This window comes from Homarus americanus, unplaced genomic scaffold, assembly GCF_018991925.1.
Source record: "Homarus americanus isolate GMGI-L3 unplaced genomic scaffold, GMGI_Hamer_2.0 scaffold47790, whole genome shotgun sequence".
NCBI classification, from domain to species: Eukaryota; Metazoa; Arthropoda; class Malacostraca; order Decapoda; family Nephropidae; genus Homarus; species Homarus americanus.
In genome coordinates, this window is record NW_024747575.1 from 383,084 (window position 1) to 401,828 (window position 18,745).

The 18,745-nt window shown below is 42.7% G+C and overlaps 2 protein-coding genes across 5 annotated transcripts in view; both read left to right on the plus strand.

Annotated features, from left to right (window-relative positions):
• Positions 1–822: 822 nt before the first annotated feature.
• LOC121879637 (oxysterol-binding protein 1-like) lies at positions 823–3,427 on the plus strand. The gene is made up of 2 exons (XM_042386310.1): positions 823–1,025; positions 3,234–3,427. The coding sequence occupies exons 1-2, from the start codon at positions 907–909 to the stop codon at positions 3,385–3,387; spliced, it is 273 nt and encodes a 90-aa protein (XP_042242244.1). The 5' UTR covers positions 823–906; the 3' UTR covers positions 3,388–3,427.
• Positions 3,428–10,543: 7,116 nt separating this feature from the next.
• Positions 10,544–18,745, plus strand: part of LOC121879636 (oxysterol-binding protein 1-like) — a 162,256-nt gene continuing 154,054 nt past the window's right edge. Inside the window, exon 1 of one of the 4 annotated variants that reach the window (XM_042386308.1) lies at positions 10,544–10,573. In XM_042386308.1, coding sequence (XP_042242242.1) covers positions 10,558–10,573 — 16 coding nt within the window. In that variant the 5' untranslated portion in view covers positions 10,544–10,557. Of the gene's footprint in view, positions 10,574–16,909; positions 17,670–18,745 lie in introns of those variants that run through there. The other 3 variants (XM_042386307.1, XM_042386304.1, XM_042386305.1) reach the window with 3 other exon arrangements.

Sequence of the window (18,745 nt, forward strand, 5' to 3'; positions counted from 1 at the left end):
GTTTATAATCACTGTTACTATCAGCATTAAGCAAAAACTATCATAACAACGCCATGATTATCTTTAGAAAATGTTTTTGTAATATTTCACAACGTTTTTATTGGAACGTTTTCCATATCTACTGTAATATTCAACTTTCTAGAAACGTTGCAACTAGGGACGTACGTTATGTAGGCTATTAGCTCTAGGTTTGTTGCGTCACTAATGACTACAATTTTATTATTTCCAAAAGGAGGGATGGGGCCGACTGAACTCCCCCGAGTCTAGGCCACACCATATTGCAATTACAAATACAACAATTATGAATTACAGGAGCGCCGGTCATTTACAGTAAATTGCAAAGTTGTATTAAAAATTTTGAAGCGATCCGAAACAATTGAAAGTTTAGTAAATTGCAATATTCACAATGAATTCATACTTTATAGACTAGAAGCAATCACAAGATAAATTTGTGTTCTTTGTCTCGTGTTAAGACAGAGTTCTCGTGCCAAGTGTGTTTTTTATGTATCATTTCCTCCACATTGTTGGTGACAGTGATACAGAAGTGTTAAAGTTTTGAAAAACAATGTTTATTATCTTATACAAATAATACAGTTATAGTACTAGTTATCAAAGAGCCAGCGGTACAGTGCCTCCACACTATACAGTATGTGTTAACTATGGTGCCACGGAGCCACACCTGTACTCTTTTTTACGCATTCCCCTATCAGGCATTTAAAGAGCTTTTATTATAATATACAACTCATGAGTAATACAAATATTAATTATAATGAAGTTAAATTGTATTAAAGAGTGAGGTAAACAAGAGGTTGATGAATGTAGAGAGTATAGGCGGTCACTGTTGACAAAGCTGCCATCTTGGACGGGTCAGATGATAGTGACAAGCTATTCTAGGCTTTAAACAAAATGTCTGAGAAACAAACTGACCCTGATATGAAAGGTTGGCTGTACAAGTGGACCAACTACCTCAAGGGGTATCAGAAGCGATGGTTCGTGCTGACCAACGGCCTCTTGTCTTACTACAGGTAAGACGGAGTGATTGGCTACGAACATATAACAACTTTTGGTGGTGTTCTGATATATGTTAAGAGCTTCACTTATTGTACTGTGCTCCTACCATGTCAGCTGGTGATAACGATGTAGAAGTGTAGCAGTGAGTCTCTTGTCTGTATTGGTAGAGTATAAAGACATTCTACTGTTCAACATACGAGACAACTTCACTACAAGGAAGACTGTTTTACTGTCAGTATATTCGTCATTTGTTGAGGTTCTGAGTATTAATGTGTATTACATTCAGTAACAAGTATTAGATGTTAGAAAATTAAAACAAAATATGAATAATGAAAGACTAGTAAGGAACTTTGGTGATTGTTTAGTGATCATGAAGAACACCTGTCACCAAATATCAAACGATGGTTCAGAGACCTTCAAACAATTTTACTCTGAACCAAAGATTATGCAGTCTTTATTGTACCTTATTTTCTGGGATCATAACTGTACCATTGTGTACTCAATATAGTGTAAACTGATTTGTTTTTAATATTTTAACTTATTGTGCTAATGAATGGCAGGCTTAGGATATATCCCCACATTATTTAAACAGGTGTCTTATATACCACACAATCTCCTGCTGGTGTTTGGGGTTGAGTAATGCATCTAACCATATGTTGTTATTAGGAAAGGTTTGGCAGATTTTTCTCAGATTAAAAAAATATATATATTGTTTAAATTTGAATGAGCCATAATAATTTTTGACTGGATCTTGACTGATAATATATTTATTCAAAGTATAGAATAAAAATCTGATAAAATAACAAAGAAAAGGGAATCTCAAACCCTTTAAATCCACTATTGGTGAGATATATAGTGGATCCAACACCTCAAAATAATACAAACATCATATAAGTGTTTCTATAGTACAGGTATCATTAAATTCAAATATTTCTGGAACATTATTCTCATCTTTAATTAATTTCCAATCTGCCAGTGAGTCATTTGTGGTTGTGAGCAGGAAGGGCACTACCAGCTCCTCCCAACCAGACTAAAGATTGCACAGTGGCTGAGTGTTGGCAACTTTATGCATCATTGTTAATTTTACCTCATATATTGCTAGAGAGATTCCATTTCTAGTGTCTATTTGCAGTGTATTCTTGATATTGTTTAACCTACTCTGTGATTTTTAGTAATTTACAATTTGTTGAGTGGAAGAATATGAAAAAGTAACTTAGAATTTATTGAAGAAGCAATTAAATTATTATTTTTCCTGCATCTTTAGAGCTTAAGTGAATTGAATTAAATGATCACTGAACTATGGTTGATTTTAGTAAGGAGAGATAACTCAATATTGCCAAGCTACAGTACATATTGCTTCGTGTTTTTGTAGGTGTTAGAACATTTTTGGTATATGGTGGAAAAGTCAAATTCGTACTGTAGTGAAGTCCTGTATGAGGTCAGTCCTACATGTACATCATAGCTGGCTTATAAAATGTTTCCGATATGATCATTTATTGAATAATGTAGCAGAATACAGTAGTTGTGTTTATTATTGCTTACACTTAAGCCGCAGAGCAAGAATAAAAAAACCGGAAGTCATTGTGATCTGTGTATGGTGCAGTACGGTACTATTTTACAGTATATACCGGTAACCTGTGTTCTGTGTTTAACCTTCTCAGTAGCTACAAGTTTTATGTGTGCTATACTAGAAAACATCAATAACTTGAAATGTCTGTGGAAGAAGGTCAGAAAAATTTAAAAGTATTTTCCACATAAGTTAAAGTACAGTAGCTACCCCAAATATATACTGTACAATACTTTACAGAACTGTACTAGTTTTAATGTTTTATGAAGTAAGTGACATAAAGATTCAGATGTAGAAAGTTATGCTTATATACAATAGATCATTTTTGGTGAACAACAGGTAGCAAACAATTTTTTTTTGAGATTAACATACATCAGTAGGATTCTAACTGTGTGCTTCATTGACTATCTTAGAATTAAAACGCTTGCATTCTGTTTTTTTTTGTTATTGATTATATCAAAGTTAGAAATGGAAGGAATAATGTTATGCTTTAGAGATAAAGTTAGATGAACTAAGTTAAATTAAGCAAATTACAGCACTAATAACTTACAATGATAAATTTTCTTCACTGTACTTTAGCTAATTAATTTTGAATACATGTAACAAGGGTGAGATTTACTTGAATATTTAGCCAATCTTGTTTATCTTATCACAGGTCACAGGCAGAGATGCTTCATACCTGCCGAGGAACCATCAGCCTGCACGGAGCCGTCATTCACACAGAAGACTCCTGTAACTTTGTTATTAGTAATGGTGGTACACAAACTTTCCACCTGAAGGCATCCTCAGAGGGAGCCAGAAATGGGTGACGGCCCTGGAGCTTGCCAAGGCTAAGGCTATACCGGCTCGAGAGCGGTACGTGTTGAATTATTTATTAGGACCTTGGTGGTGTACAGTACAGTATATACAGACTGCATACTTCCACCATCACAAGTACCGTACACCATGCTTAATAATATTGCACCAGTTACGTGACAGTCGCCCACAGTACAGTATCTTTGCTGGTGTCCTAGATAAGAGAAGTACAGTAATGCTTTAAGTGGTACAGTATGTTGTAAGTGTTACTTTTATACTACAGTGCCAAGTTTACTTCCTAAATACTGAGTTGAATTTGTGTATAGGTGATGTTTGATGGAGATTCTCATAAATTGAAAGATTAGGATTACATATATCACTCTGGTGTTCACATTACGTACTTGATGAGATAGACTAGTCAGCCATATATCTTGATACAGTAGACTAATCATCTATCCACTTGGACTGACAGGATTAATTCCAAGATGGCTTCAGAATGTATGAGTTAATGGAGCCAGACATTTGGTTATAAATGAGGGATATAAGCGTGAAATCCTGTTACTGTATAAAAAAGCCTTGATCTGGCAACTTGGCTACTTGCTCTCCTGCCATTGATTGACACCAAGGTGAGCTGGAACTGAGGGGGGACCTGGTGATGAAGCAATGGTACAATGCTGGTCTGTAGCCACACTAAGTGAGGGCTGTAGCAGGTATAGTGGTGGCAAGAACTGTATTATATATATATATATATATATATATATATATATATATATATATATATATATATATATATATATATATATATATATATATATATATATATATATATATATATATATATATATATATATATATATATATATATATATATATATATATATATATATATATATATATAAAGGTGATCTTTATAATAGGAAGGTTTTAAGGTTTATGAAGTAACATATTGTAGGTTACACAAGAGTCACACAAATGTATAAAATAAGGATAGGTTTGTATACAGTAAATTTGTACACTAGTAAGTTTCCTTTTGATTATGATTGTGTGGTGATATCAGCATTTAATTCTTTTATAAAGATAAAATAATGAGACACGGTACAGTTCCAGGAAAACGTGGGGAGGATAAATTGTGGAAGAGGAAGTAGACGGTGGTGGTTAGGTCAGCAGAAAGGTGATCATACGAGCAGGTTGTGTGTGCTCTCTCAAATCTCCTTATCTCAGTCTTATTTTTGTCTCTTGCTCTTTATTATTGCATTTAATTGGATTTATCTCTTAACAGTTACATCTATCACTCATTTAGACATATCTGATTCGCTTATCTCTCTCTCATTTATATTTGCTTTTGTCTTATTCCTTCCTTCACTCCATTCCTCCACACTTGTTTTTCCTCCAGAACGACAGAAACACAGAGCTGGGGAGGGGGGGGGGTATCGTCATCCTGAAGGCATGATATCTTGTTCCTCGTTTATCTGGCTGGCGTCACAGTGTTGCTCCTCTCCCGCGGGGATAGGTAGGCACTACCCTACCCAACCCACAACCTCAACTGCAGGTGCCCAGAGTACCTCGTAAACCGCCTGGACGCTACACCGCATTATTATTAGACTGTGTTGTTGGTGAGCGGTTAAAAACTCCAATGTTGTCCGGTCTTTCCTTTATCTTATTTTTTTGTTACCTGGTATGATGTATTTGTTTTGCTCTTGTTTTTATTTGTTTATTTGGTGTGTGTGTGTGTGTGTGTGTGTGTGTGTGCTTGTGTTCATTGGCTTAACGTGAACGTGGAGAGAGGTTTATTTGGTTTAGTGTTGATTAGATAATATTTACTTTGTTGTGTTACCTGGGGATCTTAATTGGCACCTGTTTGGAACTGTATATACCTGTATACAGTATTTGGCAATATTTATGGGTCGATTATTTATGACGTATCTCTTTAAAAGGCTATTATCGTCCATTTTAAAGAGTTACAGCAAAAAAAAAACATCGTCCCTTTGACAAGCGTGGGTAGGGAGAGGGGGTGGGGGTGGTGAGGGGATGGGTGTAGAGGGTGAAGGGAAGGAGGATGTGTGTGTGTTTGGGGCGCACGTGACATGTTTTGTTATACGTAACCATGCACGCTGTTGCAAACTAGACTGTGTACAGGTATAGAATTTTGATACACTCGAAAATGTCATTAACCGCGGGGAACACCTGAAGAGGAAGGTGAGTGTGTTGAGATGACATGCCGGAGAGAGTGTTGGAGATGACAAGCCTGGAGGAGTGTTGTGTGGGGGGAGGAGACTAAGTATGATAGTAGTATTGGAAACACAGGAAGAAGAGAGAGAGAGTGGTGGTGGCGGTCAGCAGGAGAGGGGGAGAGATTGTGGTGGCGAGCAGGAGAGGGGGAGAGATTGTGGTGGCGAGCAGGAGAGGGGAAGGAGGAATGGTGGCGAGGAGGCGAAGCAGGAGGCCGGAAGTGGTAGTATGTGCTTTCACCAATGACAATGTAATGACCTGGAGTAAGTCACTCTTCAAGGTGTTAAGTCATTACTCTCAAAGCTTCAGGAAACTGTAGATTAGGCCAGGTGACGTGACTCTGATAGGTGTCTTGTGGTGATAAAAAGGTATTTGTTTTGAGTCGTGGAGCGGGTGTAAGAGGGAGTGTACAGTAGTTATGGGGAGGTGGTGTAGGTGTTGTGGCAGGTGTAAGGTTTATGTGTGTGTTTCTTGGTCTACACTACAATCCAGTACCAGATGGACTGTTATCTTGATCTGGCCAGTGCTTGTCCAGTCGTCTCGTAGGTAAACAGCCGATTATGTTAGGTTAGGTTAGGTTATGTTAGGTTAGGTTAGGTTAGGATTTTGAAGACGCCATTGTTTTTTTTGTTTTATTATTATTATTCAGGATGACACATTAATTCATTTTAGTCATATATTTAGAATTGTCCAGATGATTACCCTACGTCTGGTAATTTATGAATAATTAAGAGATTGATGAGTTAGAGTAAGTTATTTTGTTGTTATTATTTATTTACTTGGTTATTTTAATGAGTCATTACATGTGAGGAAATGTGGCAACGTCGGTAGAGGTGGAGCAGCAATTTGGCGCGCCTTGGTTGTATTCATAACCCGACAGGTGGTCTTGATGTACACCTCCTGCGGCTGCCCCTTCCGTCAGTAGCTCAACACACACTTCCTAGTCACCAGGGTACAAGTGCCACTCATAACTAGGTGAAGGTGTTGGTGGGAGGTCGAGCCGAGACGTGGAGGGGGATCCTGATTGATGTGAAATAAGAGACTTGGTGGGCTAGTGAGGGAGAGGTGAGGTAAAGGGAAATACATGGCCCAGGGACACAGGCGGCTGTTGCATTATGATGAGGCTGCGACGTGTTGCTCTCTCCACACACACACACACACATTCCGGGGTGAGGGTTAATTAATTACAAAAGTCTACCATTTTATTTGCTCTGTGTCTGAGTAATGGCCTGGGGGAGAGGTTAATGGTAGTTGTGGTGATGGTGGTTGTGGTGATGGTGGTAGTGATTGTGATGGTGGTTGTGGTGATGGTGGTAGTGATTGTGATGGTGGTTGGTGATGGTGGTAGTGATTGTGATGGTGGTTGTGGGGTGGTAGTGATTGTGATGGTGGTTGCAGTAGTGGTAGTGATTGTGATGGTGGTAGAAGTGGTGGTGGTTGCAGTAGTGGTGGTAATAATAATGGTTGTGGTATTGCTTAATATTGATGATAGTGTTGATGGCATCTCTCGACAGTGATGATGCTGATAGTAGTTGTAGTGAGGATGGTGGTAGAATTAGAGGGTCATGAGAGAGAGTGGTGACCATGGTGAAATGTGTGTGGTGACCATGGTAGAATGTGTGTGGTGACCCAGGTACCGTGTGTGTGGTGACCCAGGTACCGTGTGACCCAGGTACCGTGTGTGGTGACCCAGGGTACCGTGTGTGTGGTGACCCAGGTACCGTGTGTGTGGTGACCCAGGTACCGTGTGTGGTGACCCAGGTACCGTGTGTGGTGACCCAGGTACCGTGTGTGTGCCAGGTACGTGTGGTGAGGTACCGTGTGTGTGGTGACCCAGGTACCGTGTGGTGACCCAGGTACCGTGTGTGTGACCCAGGTGTGTGTGTGGTGACCGTACCGTGTGTGTGTGTGTGTGTGTGTGTGTGTGTGTGTGTGTGTGTGTGTGTGTCAGTCAGCAGAATCAATAGAGTGAATATTGACCTCACACCTGGTTGGCTTCACTCCTTGCAACGCTTAACCTGCCCCGCCAATCCTCGCCAACATAACCTAACCTACACCTACATTTAACTTAACCTACACCTAACCCCACCATTTAACTTAACCTCCACCCTAACCCAACCCACACCTACATTTAACTTAATCCCACACCTAACCTACACCCAACCTAACCCACACCTACATTTAACTTAACCCACACCCAACCCACACCTACATTTAACTTCTAACCCACACCAACCTAACCTACACCTACATTTAACTTAACCTACACCAAACCTACACCTAGCCTAATAATCCTACACCTACACTTAGCTTAACCTACACCTAACCTACACCTAACCTAACCTAACCTACACTTAACTTAACCTACAACCTAACCCACACCAACCCTACTTTAACTAATCACACCCAATCCACACCTAACCTACACTTAATTAACCTACACACCTAACCCACCTACATTTAACTTAACCCACTGCAACCAAACCACACCTAGCTCAAACCCACACCCCACTTAGCTTAACCCACACCCAACCCACACCTAACCCAACCCACCTTAACTTCTAACCACACCCAACCACACCCAACCTAACTTAACTTAATCCCACACTCCAACCTCTTACACACCCACCAACTACTAATCTTAATCACACCAACCCACCCTCACATCCAAACCCACAACTTAACTTCAACCCACACTAACTACACCGCACCCAACTTCCTCCTCCCGTCCTCGGGACATCAAAGAAACTCTAGAATTCTCGGCTTCCAATTGAAATTGAAGAAAAACTGGCCGTCTGGTTCGTGTTTTTGCTGTAATGGTGTTGATGTCCGTCCTTACCCTCCTCTAAACTCATATGCCGTACCTGGGGTGGTAATTAACCCTTAGAGGTGATGAGGAGGCACACAGGTGGGTGTGTGGGTGTGTGGCTGGGGCAGGTGTGGGGTGAAATTTGGGTAAATTGTGTGTGTGTAGCACTTCATGTATATGCATGTGTGTGTATATCTTGGCACCATCTAGAGAGCAGGTACAATATTGCCAAATGTGACGTCATCAGCCACTGGGGAGGGAGGTTATGTCGTGCTCTTGATGCAGTTCACATTTTTTATCAAAGTTTTGAAAGCCTGGTGGTGGTAGTGGAGGGGGAGGGGGGGGGCTGGTGGTGGTGGAGGGGGGAGGGGGGGATTGGTGGTGGTGGTAGGGAGGGGGAGGGGGGGGGGAGGTGGTGGTGGTAGGAGGGGGGGAGTGGGGGGCTGGTGGTGGTGGTAGTGGAGGGGGAGGGGGGTTGGTGGTGGTGTACGAATATCTATTTTATACTTTTTTACAGTGAAAATATCATTAATGTTGAAACTCGTGAGTGTCGCTTAGAAGAATGGTTTTACGTTGTTGGTGGTTTTATGTGGTGGTGTTGAGGTGCATAATAATGGACGATGAAGTTGTACAGTAATAAATAATAACAAAACAAAATAATAATAATAAATAATACATCCAATCAGTTCTTGTTTTTTAATTTATCATCCTTATCATCATCATTATACAGTGGTGTGTGTGTGTGTGTGTGTGTGTGTGTGTGTGTGTGTGTGTGTGTGTGTGTGTGTGTGTGTGTGTGTGTGTGTGTGTGTGTCTGTCTCACGGTCATCAGTTTTCGTTACGTATCTATGTAACTTGATCCGGGGTGGGGGGGATATATATTGATGGTGTATATTTATAGGGTGTAAACATGTTGGTATTGGCCATAACAGAAAACGGAGTGCGGGGTGGTGGAGGATTAATGCTCTCGTTACAACACCGTTCATGCTACTCCATGTGTCCCGATAAAACAAGTGGTGCCGATAACAAAAAAATGGTGGTGAAACTTAGTACTGCCGATAAAAAACAGAGCTGGGTACGATAAAAATAAGTGGTACCGATAACAAGAAATGGTGCCGATAAAACAGGTGTTGTCCATAAAATACAAGTGGTGCCGATAAGAAATAAGTGATACCGATATAAAAACTTAACTGCATGGTGCCGATAGAACAGAGGTGTTCTTGATTGCCTCGTTCACAGCTTCCGCGTGTGTCTGTTTGTCTGTTTAGTGGGAGTGGTCGTGTGTGGCCCCGCGCGACAGGTAAACACTGGATGTAAACATAGGAGCTGGCGTGTAGGGAACGTGAGACAGGTGTGGAGGGAGGGAGGGTGAGGGTGTGTGGGTGGGGAGGGAGGGTGAGGCAGGGAGGGTGAGGTAGGGTGTGTGGGTGAGGGAGAGAGGGTGGGTGAGGGAGGGAGGGTGAGGCAGGGTGTGAGGGTGAGAGGTGACAAGGGTGTGTGGGTGAGGCAGGGAGGGGTGTGTGGGTGAGGGAGGGAGGGGACAAGTGATTGTGGGTGGGGCAGGGAGGGTTAGGGAGGAAGAAAGGAGAGGAGAGTGACAGGGAAGGAACAGGGTGCGGAGTGGGACAGACAGGATAAAGGGAAGGACTGCTAAGGGGGGAAGCGGTAGGGGTTGAAGAAAGCGAGGGCAGGGGAAGAAAGAATTGTGAAGAGAAAGAGATAGAGAGCAGGGAATGGTAGGGAGAGTATATAGAGAGGAGCCGGGAGAGAGGGAGAAGGGAGAGTGTTGGGACAAAGAACTGAAGGAGGGAAGGACAGGTAGGAGGGCTCTAAGTTTGTTCATTATGTCTACCTGGTAAAATACTATGTTTACACTTGGTATTTGTCTTTCAGTATTCATAAGCATTTAACCCACAGTGTAGTACAGCATACGGATTAGCCTTAGGTTAGGTTAGCGTTACGTTACCTTTGGTTAGGTTAGGTTAGCTTAAGCATAAGGGTGTATAATCATCAGGTAAAATAAGCCCTGGCGATACTAACCTTCACGTGATCTAATTATTACATATAATTACAGTTATGTGGTGTATAACAAATATCTATAACTAACATATGATTTATTCCTCTTCCTACAGGTGAGTTCTCCTTCATGGACGACTGGCCAGGTATGAGTGAGTAGGTTGAGAGTGTTGCTATTTAACCTATAAGGTGGAAGGGCCTCAGCTGGCACGACCCGCACACGACCCGCCCTAATGTGTCCTAATCTGATTCTCTCTCGAGCTTTGGGCGGGTCGTGTGCTGCTGCTCTTCCTTCTGCTGCTACTTCTCTGGGATATTTTCGCTCACTAACAGGTTAATTAACGTTCACGGTGTACCTGGCTTAATTAGTATATTGTCTCACCTTTAGGGCCAACACACGTCTTGGTATTGTACGACTGTCGATGTTACTATTGATACTAGAACTGTTACTATTAAGACTATTGATACTATAACTGTTACTATTAAGACTATTGATACTATAACTGTTACTATTATGACTATTAATACTAGAACTATTACTATCGATGCTACAACTATTATCATCCATATTACAACTATTACTATCGATACTACGACTTCTTATCGTTACTATACAACTACCACTATCGGTACTATAACAACTACTATACTATCCATGCTACAACAACTACTATCCGCACTACAACATCTACAACCAACTACAACAACTACTATCCATGCTACAACAACTACTATGCGTTCTAGAGCCTACATCACCCACTCAGAAAACTACTAAGCATTGGATTATAATTATTCTGTCTATGTCTATGGATGCGTCTTATCTCCCTCATTTAACGAGTCATTTTCTTCTCTCTTCTCCATCATCCTGTACACGCGTCGAGAGAGAGAGAGAGAGAGAGAGAGAGAGAGAGAGAGAGGACTGATATAGATAAGAGAGAAACGTGAATATATAATGGAAAGAGAGAGGGGTAGATAGAGAGAAACAGATAGAAAATAAAGAAAGAGAGAAACAGATTGAAGAGAGAGAGAGAGAGAGTATACATAAAAGTGACAAATGGAAAACACACACAATACACACAACAGTTAGGTGGGGGGTAAATACACACTATACGAGAGGGGTGTTACTGGTGAAGGAAATACAACACGAGGAAGGAAAATATACAAAGGTTTGAGGGGAAGAGGACTCAGGCTGTCACAAGTATACACCGAGGGAAGGGTTAGGTTAGGGTGTATAATGGAAACAACAGCTTTAAGTGAGAAAAATATACAAGGACTGAGAGGAGAGAGGGAGGGTGAAGGGGAGGTGGGGAAGGGGAGGTGGTGGGTGGAAGAGGAGGAAGGGGAAGGGGAGGTGGTGGGTGGAAGAGGAGGAAGGGGAAGTGGAAAATTGAAGGTAGTGGAAGGGGAGAGAGGACAGGGGAAGATTTTGATGGGGAGGGGAAGGAAGGGGAGGACAAGAGAAGGTGGTGAGGGGAGAGAGACACGTGTTTGATTGGCCCTTCACTGGACAACAAAAGACTCGATAAAAATAAAAAAAAGGTTTGGTCTGATTTATTAACCCAACAAATGGCCTTATTAGTGGAGGGGCCCCCGTCTTGTAATGGTGCAGATTGGGACGGGTGACGGGACCTGGGACGGGTGTGTGGGACATGGGACGGGTGACGGGACCTGGGACGGTGTGTGGGACATGGGACGGTGACTGAGGGCGCAGTCCTCCTGTTTTTGTTTTGTTGTTTGACCCAAAAAGATATGCGCAGGCAACTAAGGAAGTATAAATGTTAGAGGGTCGAGCCATTCTCGACACACACACGCACACACGCACACACACACACACACACACACACACACACCGGGCCAGTAAATAGACTAATATTTCAGAGAGCGGCGGTGATATTCGTCCGGTAAATGGGAAATTCTGCCATTTTTATCCGAGTCAGTGAGGCAAGGAATTACGTACAAGTCATGAAGCAGTGAATTATTTAATGCGACTCAGTGAAGCAGTGCATTAGCTTTCGAGGCACTGAAGAAGTTTTGACACACTCGGTTGAGGAAGGTGGCTCCTGGGTGCCTCTTGAATTAGCGATGATACTTTATGGTGAGTGCTAATGGGGGAGACTTATAGGTGGTTAACAGGTAAAGTGATTTGTGATTGAGGGCAAGTGTGAGGGAAAGGAGAGTTGAGGGGGTTGGAATGGGTGGGAAAGGAAAGGGGTGATGACTTTTATTACCTGAGAAAGTGGTAAAATAACACAGGTGCCACAAAGTTCAAGATAACACATTATAACACGGGTACCAATAGCCTAAGATAACACACTATAACAGGATCATACTACAGTGGGTCTGAGATGATCACGTTACAGCGCTCTTACAAGGGATTTAGTTTGAGAATTACATGATTGAGAATATAAGTGAGCGTGACGTATGTGGTGGTGGGGGGAGGAGGTGCTCACTTGAGGGTATTCAGGTAGTGATGGTGGTAGTTGTTGTGGTTTAGTAGTAGTAGTGACTCGATAGATAGATAGATAGATAGATAGTCGTGCTTGAGGTATGAGAGTAGAGTGAAACATTAAATGGCGTACGAAGGAAGTCGAGACATTTACTGTGGTGGCTGACGAGGAGGAGGGGAAGGTGTGAGGAGAGGAGGGGTTGTAGAGGGGAGATGGAGGTTGAGAGGGGGGTGGAAGGTGCCGTAGGAGGGGCGTGTCTACGTGATGGGGGGGGGAACTAATTATGGGTTTGTATTATGTATTTGATGTTTAATTAATGGATAAAACACACACACACGACTCAGGTAAACCAATTAAGACAGGTGGTGATGGACAGGTAACGAGACTATAGCGTTATGTTGCCCCCACCTCTCCCTCTGGTGACGATTACCTGAAGTATTCTCTTTGTTGTTGTTGACGCCGCCGAGGGTTTGAATGAGGGGGTCTCTCTCTCTCTCTCTCTCTCTCTCTCTCTCTCTCTCTCTCTCTCTTTTCTTTCTTTATATCTTTTTCTCTCACTTGCTATATTTCTTTCTTTATATATCTTTTTTCTTTCATTTCTTTATATTTCTTTCTTTCTCTCCAGTTAGAGATGTATGGATGGGTGTGGTGTGGTGTGGTTGTGTTGTGGTGTGGTGTGGTTGTGGTGTGGTGTGGTTGTGGTGTGGTGTGGCTGTAGTGTGGTTGTGGTGTGGAGTATGGGGAGTGCCACTAAGGGTCACGGTGCCACATCTTTCTCTGTTGTGGCGGTGGAGCTGATAACACCACACTACACAGGGTCAAGTACCACCCACACCTCCCCCTCCTCATCCCCCCTTGTCTCTATCCCCTTCCTCTTCCTCCTCCCTCTACCCTCCCCCTCTGGTGCAGGTAGCTGGGCAGTGAGGATCAGTCCGACCTTAGTACTGTGTCTCTCTCTCGTCTCACTGGATTACTGCACACGTGACGATAAGTGTGTGGCAGACTCAGGGTGAGGTGGTGGAGAGGCACATGGCACAGTGACCACCACCTGCCCTTCCATTCACTCCCACTTGCCCGCCCCCAGCACTCACTCACCTCACCCGCCCTCCCACCACCACCTACCTGCCCTCCCCCCACTCACACCACCTTCACCTGCTTCACCTCACTCACTCACCTGCCCCCCCAACTCACTGCTGGTGACGACCGTAAGAATCGTGTTGGCGTCGTCTCCACCCGGTTTGTTGTGGTTTACGGTCGTAGGCGTTCGACGGCCGTAAAGTGAAAACAATATTCAGGTTTTTATTCGTACGTAAAAACAGAAAACTAGGAGAGAGAGAGAGAGAGAGAGAGAGAGAGAGAGAGAGAGAGAGAGAGACAATTCACGTCACAGCCAGTCCTGTTACTTTTGTCTGCTGACCCCCCCCCCCAGTGCGGTGTTTTATGGGAGGTCATATAAAAGTTATAATCGGTACCTTTTGTGTGTTTCGTATTGGGGAAAAACTTAAAGGATTTTTTTTCGTAGCGTCTAGGGGTTAAGTCATCGTACTCAAGGGGTTAAGTCATCGTACTCAAGGGGTTAAGTCATCGTACTCAAGGGGTTAAGTCATCGTACTCAAGGGGTTAAGTCATCGTACTCAAGGGGTTAAGTCATCGTACTCAAGGGGTTAAGTCATCATACTCAAAGGGTTAAGTCATCATACTCAAAGGGTTAAGTCATCATACTCAAGGGGGTTAAGTCATCATACTCAAGGGGTAAAGTCATCATATTCAAGGGGTTAAATCATCGTGCTCAAGGGTGCCAAGAGACAAAGCAGGTTCACTGGCACAATGCCAAGGTATTCTGTTGGAGTGTTGCGTGTTGTACGGACAGTATTGGACGGCAGAATGAGATTGTGTTGAGCCAGATTGATTCCCAATCCTTGAGGAGCCTCGTGGTACCTGGATCTTACCTGAGGAACCTCGTGGTACACCTGAGTCTTACCTGGGTCGTTTTTCACTTGTTTCTTCCTAGTATACAGTAAAGTGGCGGAGAGAAACCCCCATTTTTACATACTTGAGTCTCCCAGCAGGTTGAACGAGTCTCCCAGCAGGTGGAACTGGGTATAAATGTTTTGCAAAAATCTGTGGGTTTTTTACGACTGGCAAGAGGTGGGGTGGCAAGAGGTGGGGTGGAGAATCCATCAGGGTGAGCAAGAATAACAATGTGTTGCTGACGGTGCCAAGGTTTAACACAGCCGCTCTCTCGGGTCATAGATTTTCTGAACATTTGATTTATATTATATTTCATTATTTAGTGTTGTGTAAATTAAATAAAGTCTACGCAATATAAAACTATGATGTAATGTAATTTTTTTTGTGAATGGTTCAGTTTATTTTAATTTGTGTTTTTGTTTTTATTAATAGTTTACGGGAGTTATTTTAGTTTTGTTGTTTTTAATAATTTTATCATGATGTTTCTCCTACGTATACCATTTTATGCACGGCAGCCCTATTAGCTCTCTGGACCTAACCTAACCTGACCTGATATAACCTAACCTAACCTGACCTAACGTGATATAATCTAATCTTACCTCACCACACCACTCGTCAGCTTCCTAACCTAACCTGGACCTGACCTAACCTAACTCCACCAGTCAGAGTTATGAAGGTGGGAAGGTCGTCATTACCTGCAGGCGTCAGCTTCCCCAAGTTTCTATTTAGGAATTGGGGTCAGATCAATTAGTTAATTTGTGTCCTCCTCCGTGTTGTTGCTGCTGTTGTTGTGTTGTCCGTGTTGTGATTTTTGTTGTTGTCCTGCGTGTTGTTGTTGTCCTCCTCCGTGTTGTTGGTTTTTCTTCGTGTTGTTGTTGTTCTCCTCCGTGTTGTTGTTGTTTTTTCTTCGTGTTGTTGTCCTCCTCCAAAGCTGTCAAGTGGTTGTTCATGTTGTCCTCCGTGCTGTTTGCTTGTTGCTGTCCTCTCCGTGTTGTTGTTGTTGTCCTCCGTGTTGTTGTTGTCCTCCGTGTTGTTGTTGTTTTCAGATAAATGTCTCCATCACTGGGTTGACCTTCATCTGTGAGGGCGTGTGGTACTGTACACGTACTGTACTGTGATGCCTCTGTGTCCTTCAGCCTTGCACAGGATGCAATGGGGGGAGGTGCCCGTATAAAATAACCCCCCCCCCCATCTGCGCTATGGGGGAAGGGAGGGGGGCACATCTAAATCTGTACTGTTAACCCCGTTGCATAGTCCAGATTTAATTCCTTGAGGATATTGATTTCTCTCTCTCTCTCTCTCTCTGTTCTATCTACAATTTTCCATTTTGTGTATATTGACAAACTGGAGGAGAGAGAGAGAGAGAGAGAGAGAGAGAGAGGTACCATACACTCGCCAGTCTTGACACCATAGGCCAATTCAGTAATGGATCTGTGAGAACACTTTGTACCTTCACTCTCCCCGTGAACCAAGTGCTGTTATAAGGTGATGCTGCTCGGTGTCTCGGCTCCTGAAGTGTCGTCGACCTCAGTCTCTACCACCACCAGGGTCCTCATTATCATCCTGACACCGTGATAATGTGACACCGAAATTGTGTGGTGGTAGTTGGGTGGTAAATTGTAATTGTGTGACGGTATGTGTGGTATTACGACTCTAAGCTGTAGTAGTGTGACACTAAGCTGTTGTAGTGTGACATTAAGCTGTAGGAGTGTGACACTAAGCTGTTGTAGTGTGACATTAAGCTGTTGTAGTGTGACACTAAGCTGTGGTATTGCGACACTGAGCTGTAGTATTATTACACTAAGCTGTGGTGGTATTACACTAAGCTGTGGTATAGTATGACACTAAGCTGTGGTATAGTATGACACTAAGCTCTGGTAGTTTAGTATGACACTAAGCTGTGGTATAGTATGACACTAAGCTGTGGTATAGTAGGACAGCGTAATATAACACCCTAACATGATACTCGCTGGGAGGGGAGAACTGCGGCGGGAGAGAGGAGGCGGTGACGATGCGGGCGAGTTGGGGGGCGTGTGGCGTGCGCGGCTCTGTGTGTGTTGTCACTCCGCCCCACGCCACTCTCACGTGTGGTGGCTACTCCACTAACCACCTGCAACACCACCTCTACCACCTGCATACACTCACACTAGCACTTATCACCTGTGACTACTGAGGGAGGGGGGGAGACATTACCACTGACAACTACATCACTTCTCTCAGCTGCGGCGCCTGCACCTCTTGCTCCTCCTCCTTCAGCTGGCAACTGTGTCTGGCCTACCTCGTTTCACCACCTACAGTTGCACCACCAGCCACCTTCACCTACTGTGGATACCAGTACCAACATTACACCACTAGCTGCTCACTACACCGTCTGCCACCTACTGTATACAACTGCTCGTGGCCTGCCGTTCACCTCCCTGCTGCCTCGTGTGCTATCTGCCTCGTGTGTTTACATTGGTGCTGTGGAAGTGACTGTGTGTTTATATATCCTGTGTTGCGGTGAAGTGTAGTGAACTCGAAGTGTATAAATTGTGTTTTTTGAACAGACCAGCGTATCGTGACGTGTGTGTGTCAGTATAGTGTAGTGGCTACTGTGAGGTGCCAGCGAGTGTTGTATGGTGGTGATGGTGACACTGGAGGTGGTGTTAATATATTAGTGAGAGAAAATAACGTTGTCTTTTATCCGTTAATGAGAAAAAAGGTGATGTTACTTTAGGAAAATTACGAAGATATATTTATTGGTGGATGAGAAAGAAAAGAAGAAAAAAATAGTTGATTAATCATTGAAAGAAGTAAAATCATTATTACTTTATATATGAAAAAGGTAACGTATTTTCAGTTTTATTTGTGACATAAAATATACCAGCATTATTGTTATTATTGACACACAAAGACATGTACAGTAACTATTTATAACACACACACGCTCTGATCACAGTGTCAACGCTATTATTTACCGGAGTGTGACAAGAGGAGAATACCTTTGACGTGTGAGATAATACTGTGCTGTGTTACGGTCTCAAATGTTACGAATACTGAAGTGTTACGGTCTCAAATGTTACGAATACTGAAGTGTTACGGTCTCAAATGTTACGAATACTGAAGTGTTACGGTCTCAAATGTTACGTATACTGAAGTGTTACGGTCTCAAATGTTACGAATACTGAAGTGTTACGGTCTCAAATGTTACGTGTACTGAAGTGTTACGGTCTTAAATGTTACGTATACTGAAGTGTTACGGTCTCAAATGTTACGAATACTGAAGTGTTACGGTCTCAAGTGTTACGTATACTGAAGTGTTACGGTTTCAAGTGTTGTTACGGTCTCAAGTGTTACGGTCTCAAGTGGTACGGATTCATGTGTTACGGTCTCAAGTGTTACGGACTCAAGTGTAACGTTCTCGTGTTATGGCGTCAAGTGTTACGGACTCGAGTGTTACGGATTCAAGTGTTACGGTCTCAAGTGTTACGGACTCGAGTGTTACGGACTCGAGTGTTACGGATTCAAGTGTTACGGACTCGAGTGTTACGGATTCAAGTGCTCGTGGAGGGAGGAAAAAGAGTAAGATAAATTAATACAGTGAATCTCCATCGGTATTGTATCAAGAGGGAAAAGTATTGCTTGTTTTTTGGGGTGAGGCAATTGAACTGTTTTTGTTATGTTTTTGTAGTGAAATTATTTGTTATGTTTAGTTGTCGTTAAAAGGTGAAGAGTACTTATGATTTTTATTGAAGGATATTTATTTATTTTTAGTTATTTTTATTTTTTTTTTTATTATTTATTATTATTATTATTTTTTTTGGGGGAGGTTAGGGGACTTGATTACGTGTGTGTGTGTGTGTGTGTGTGTGTGTGTGTGTGTGTGTGTGTGTGTGTGTGTGTGTGTGTGTGTGTGTGTGT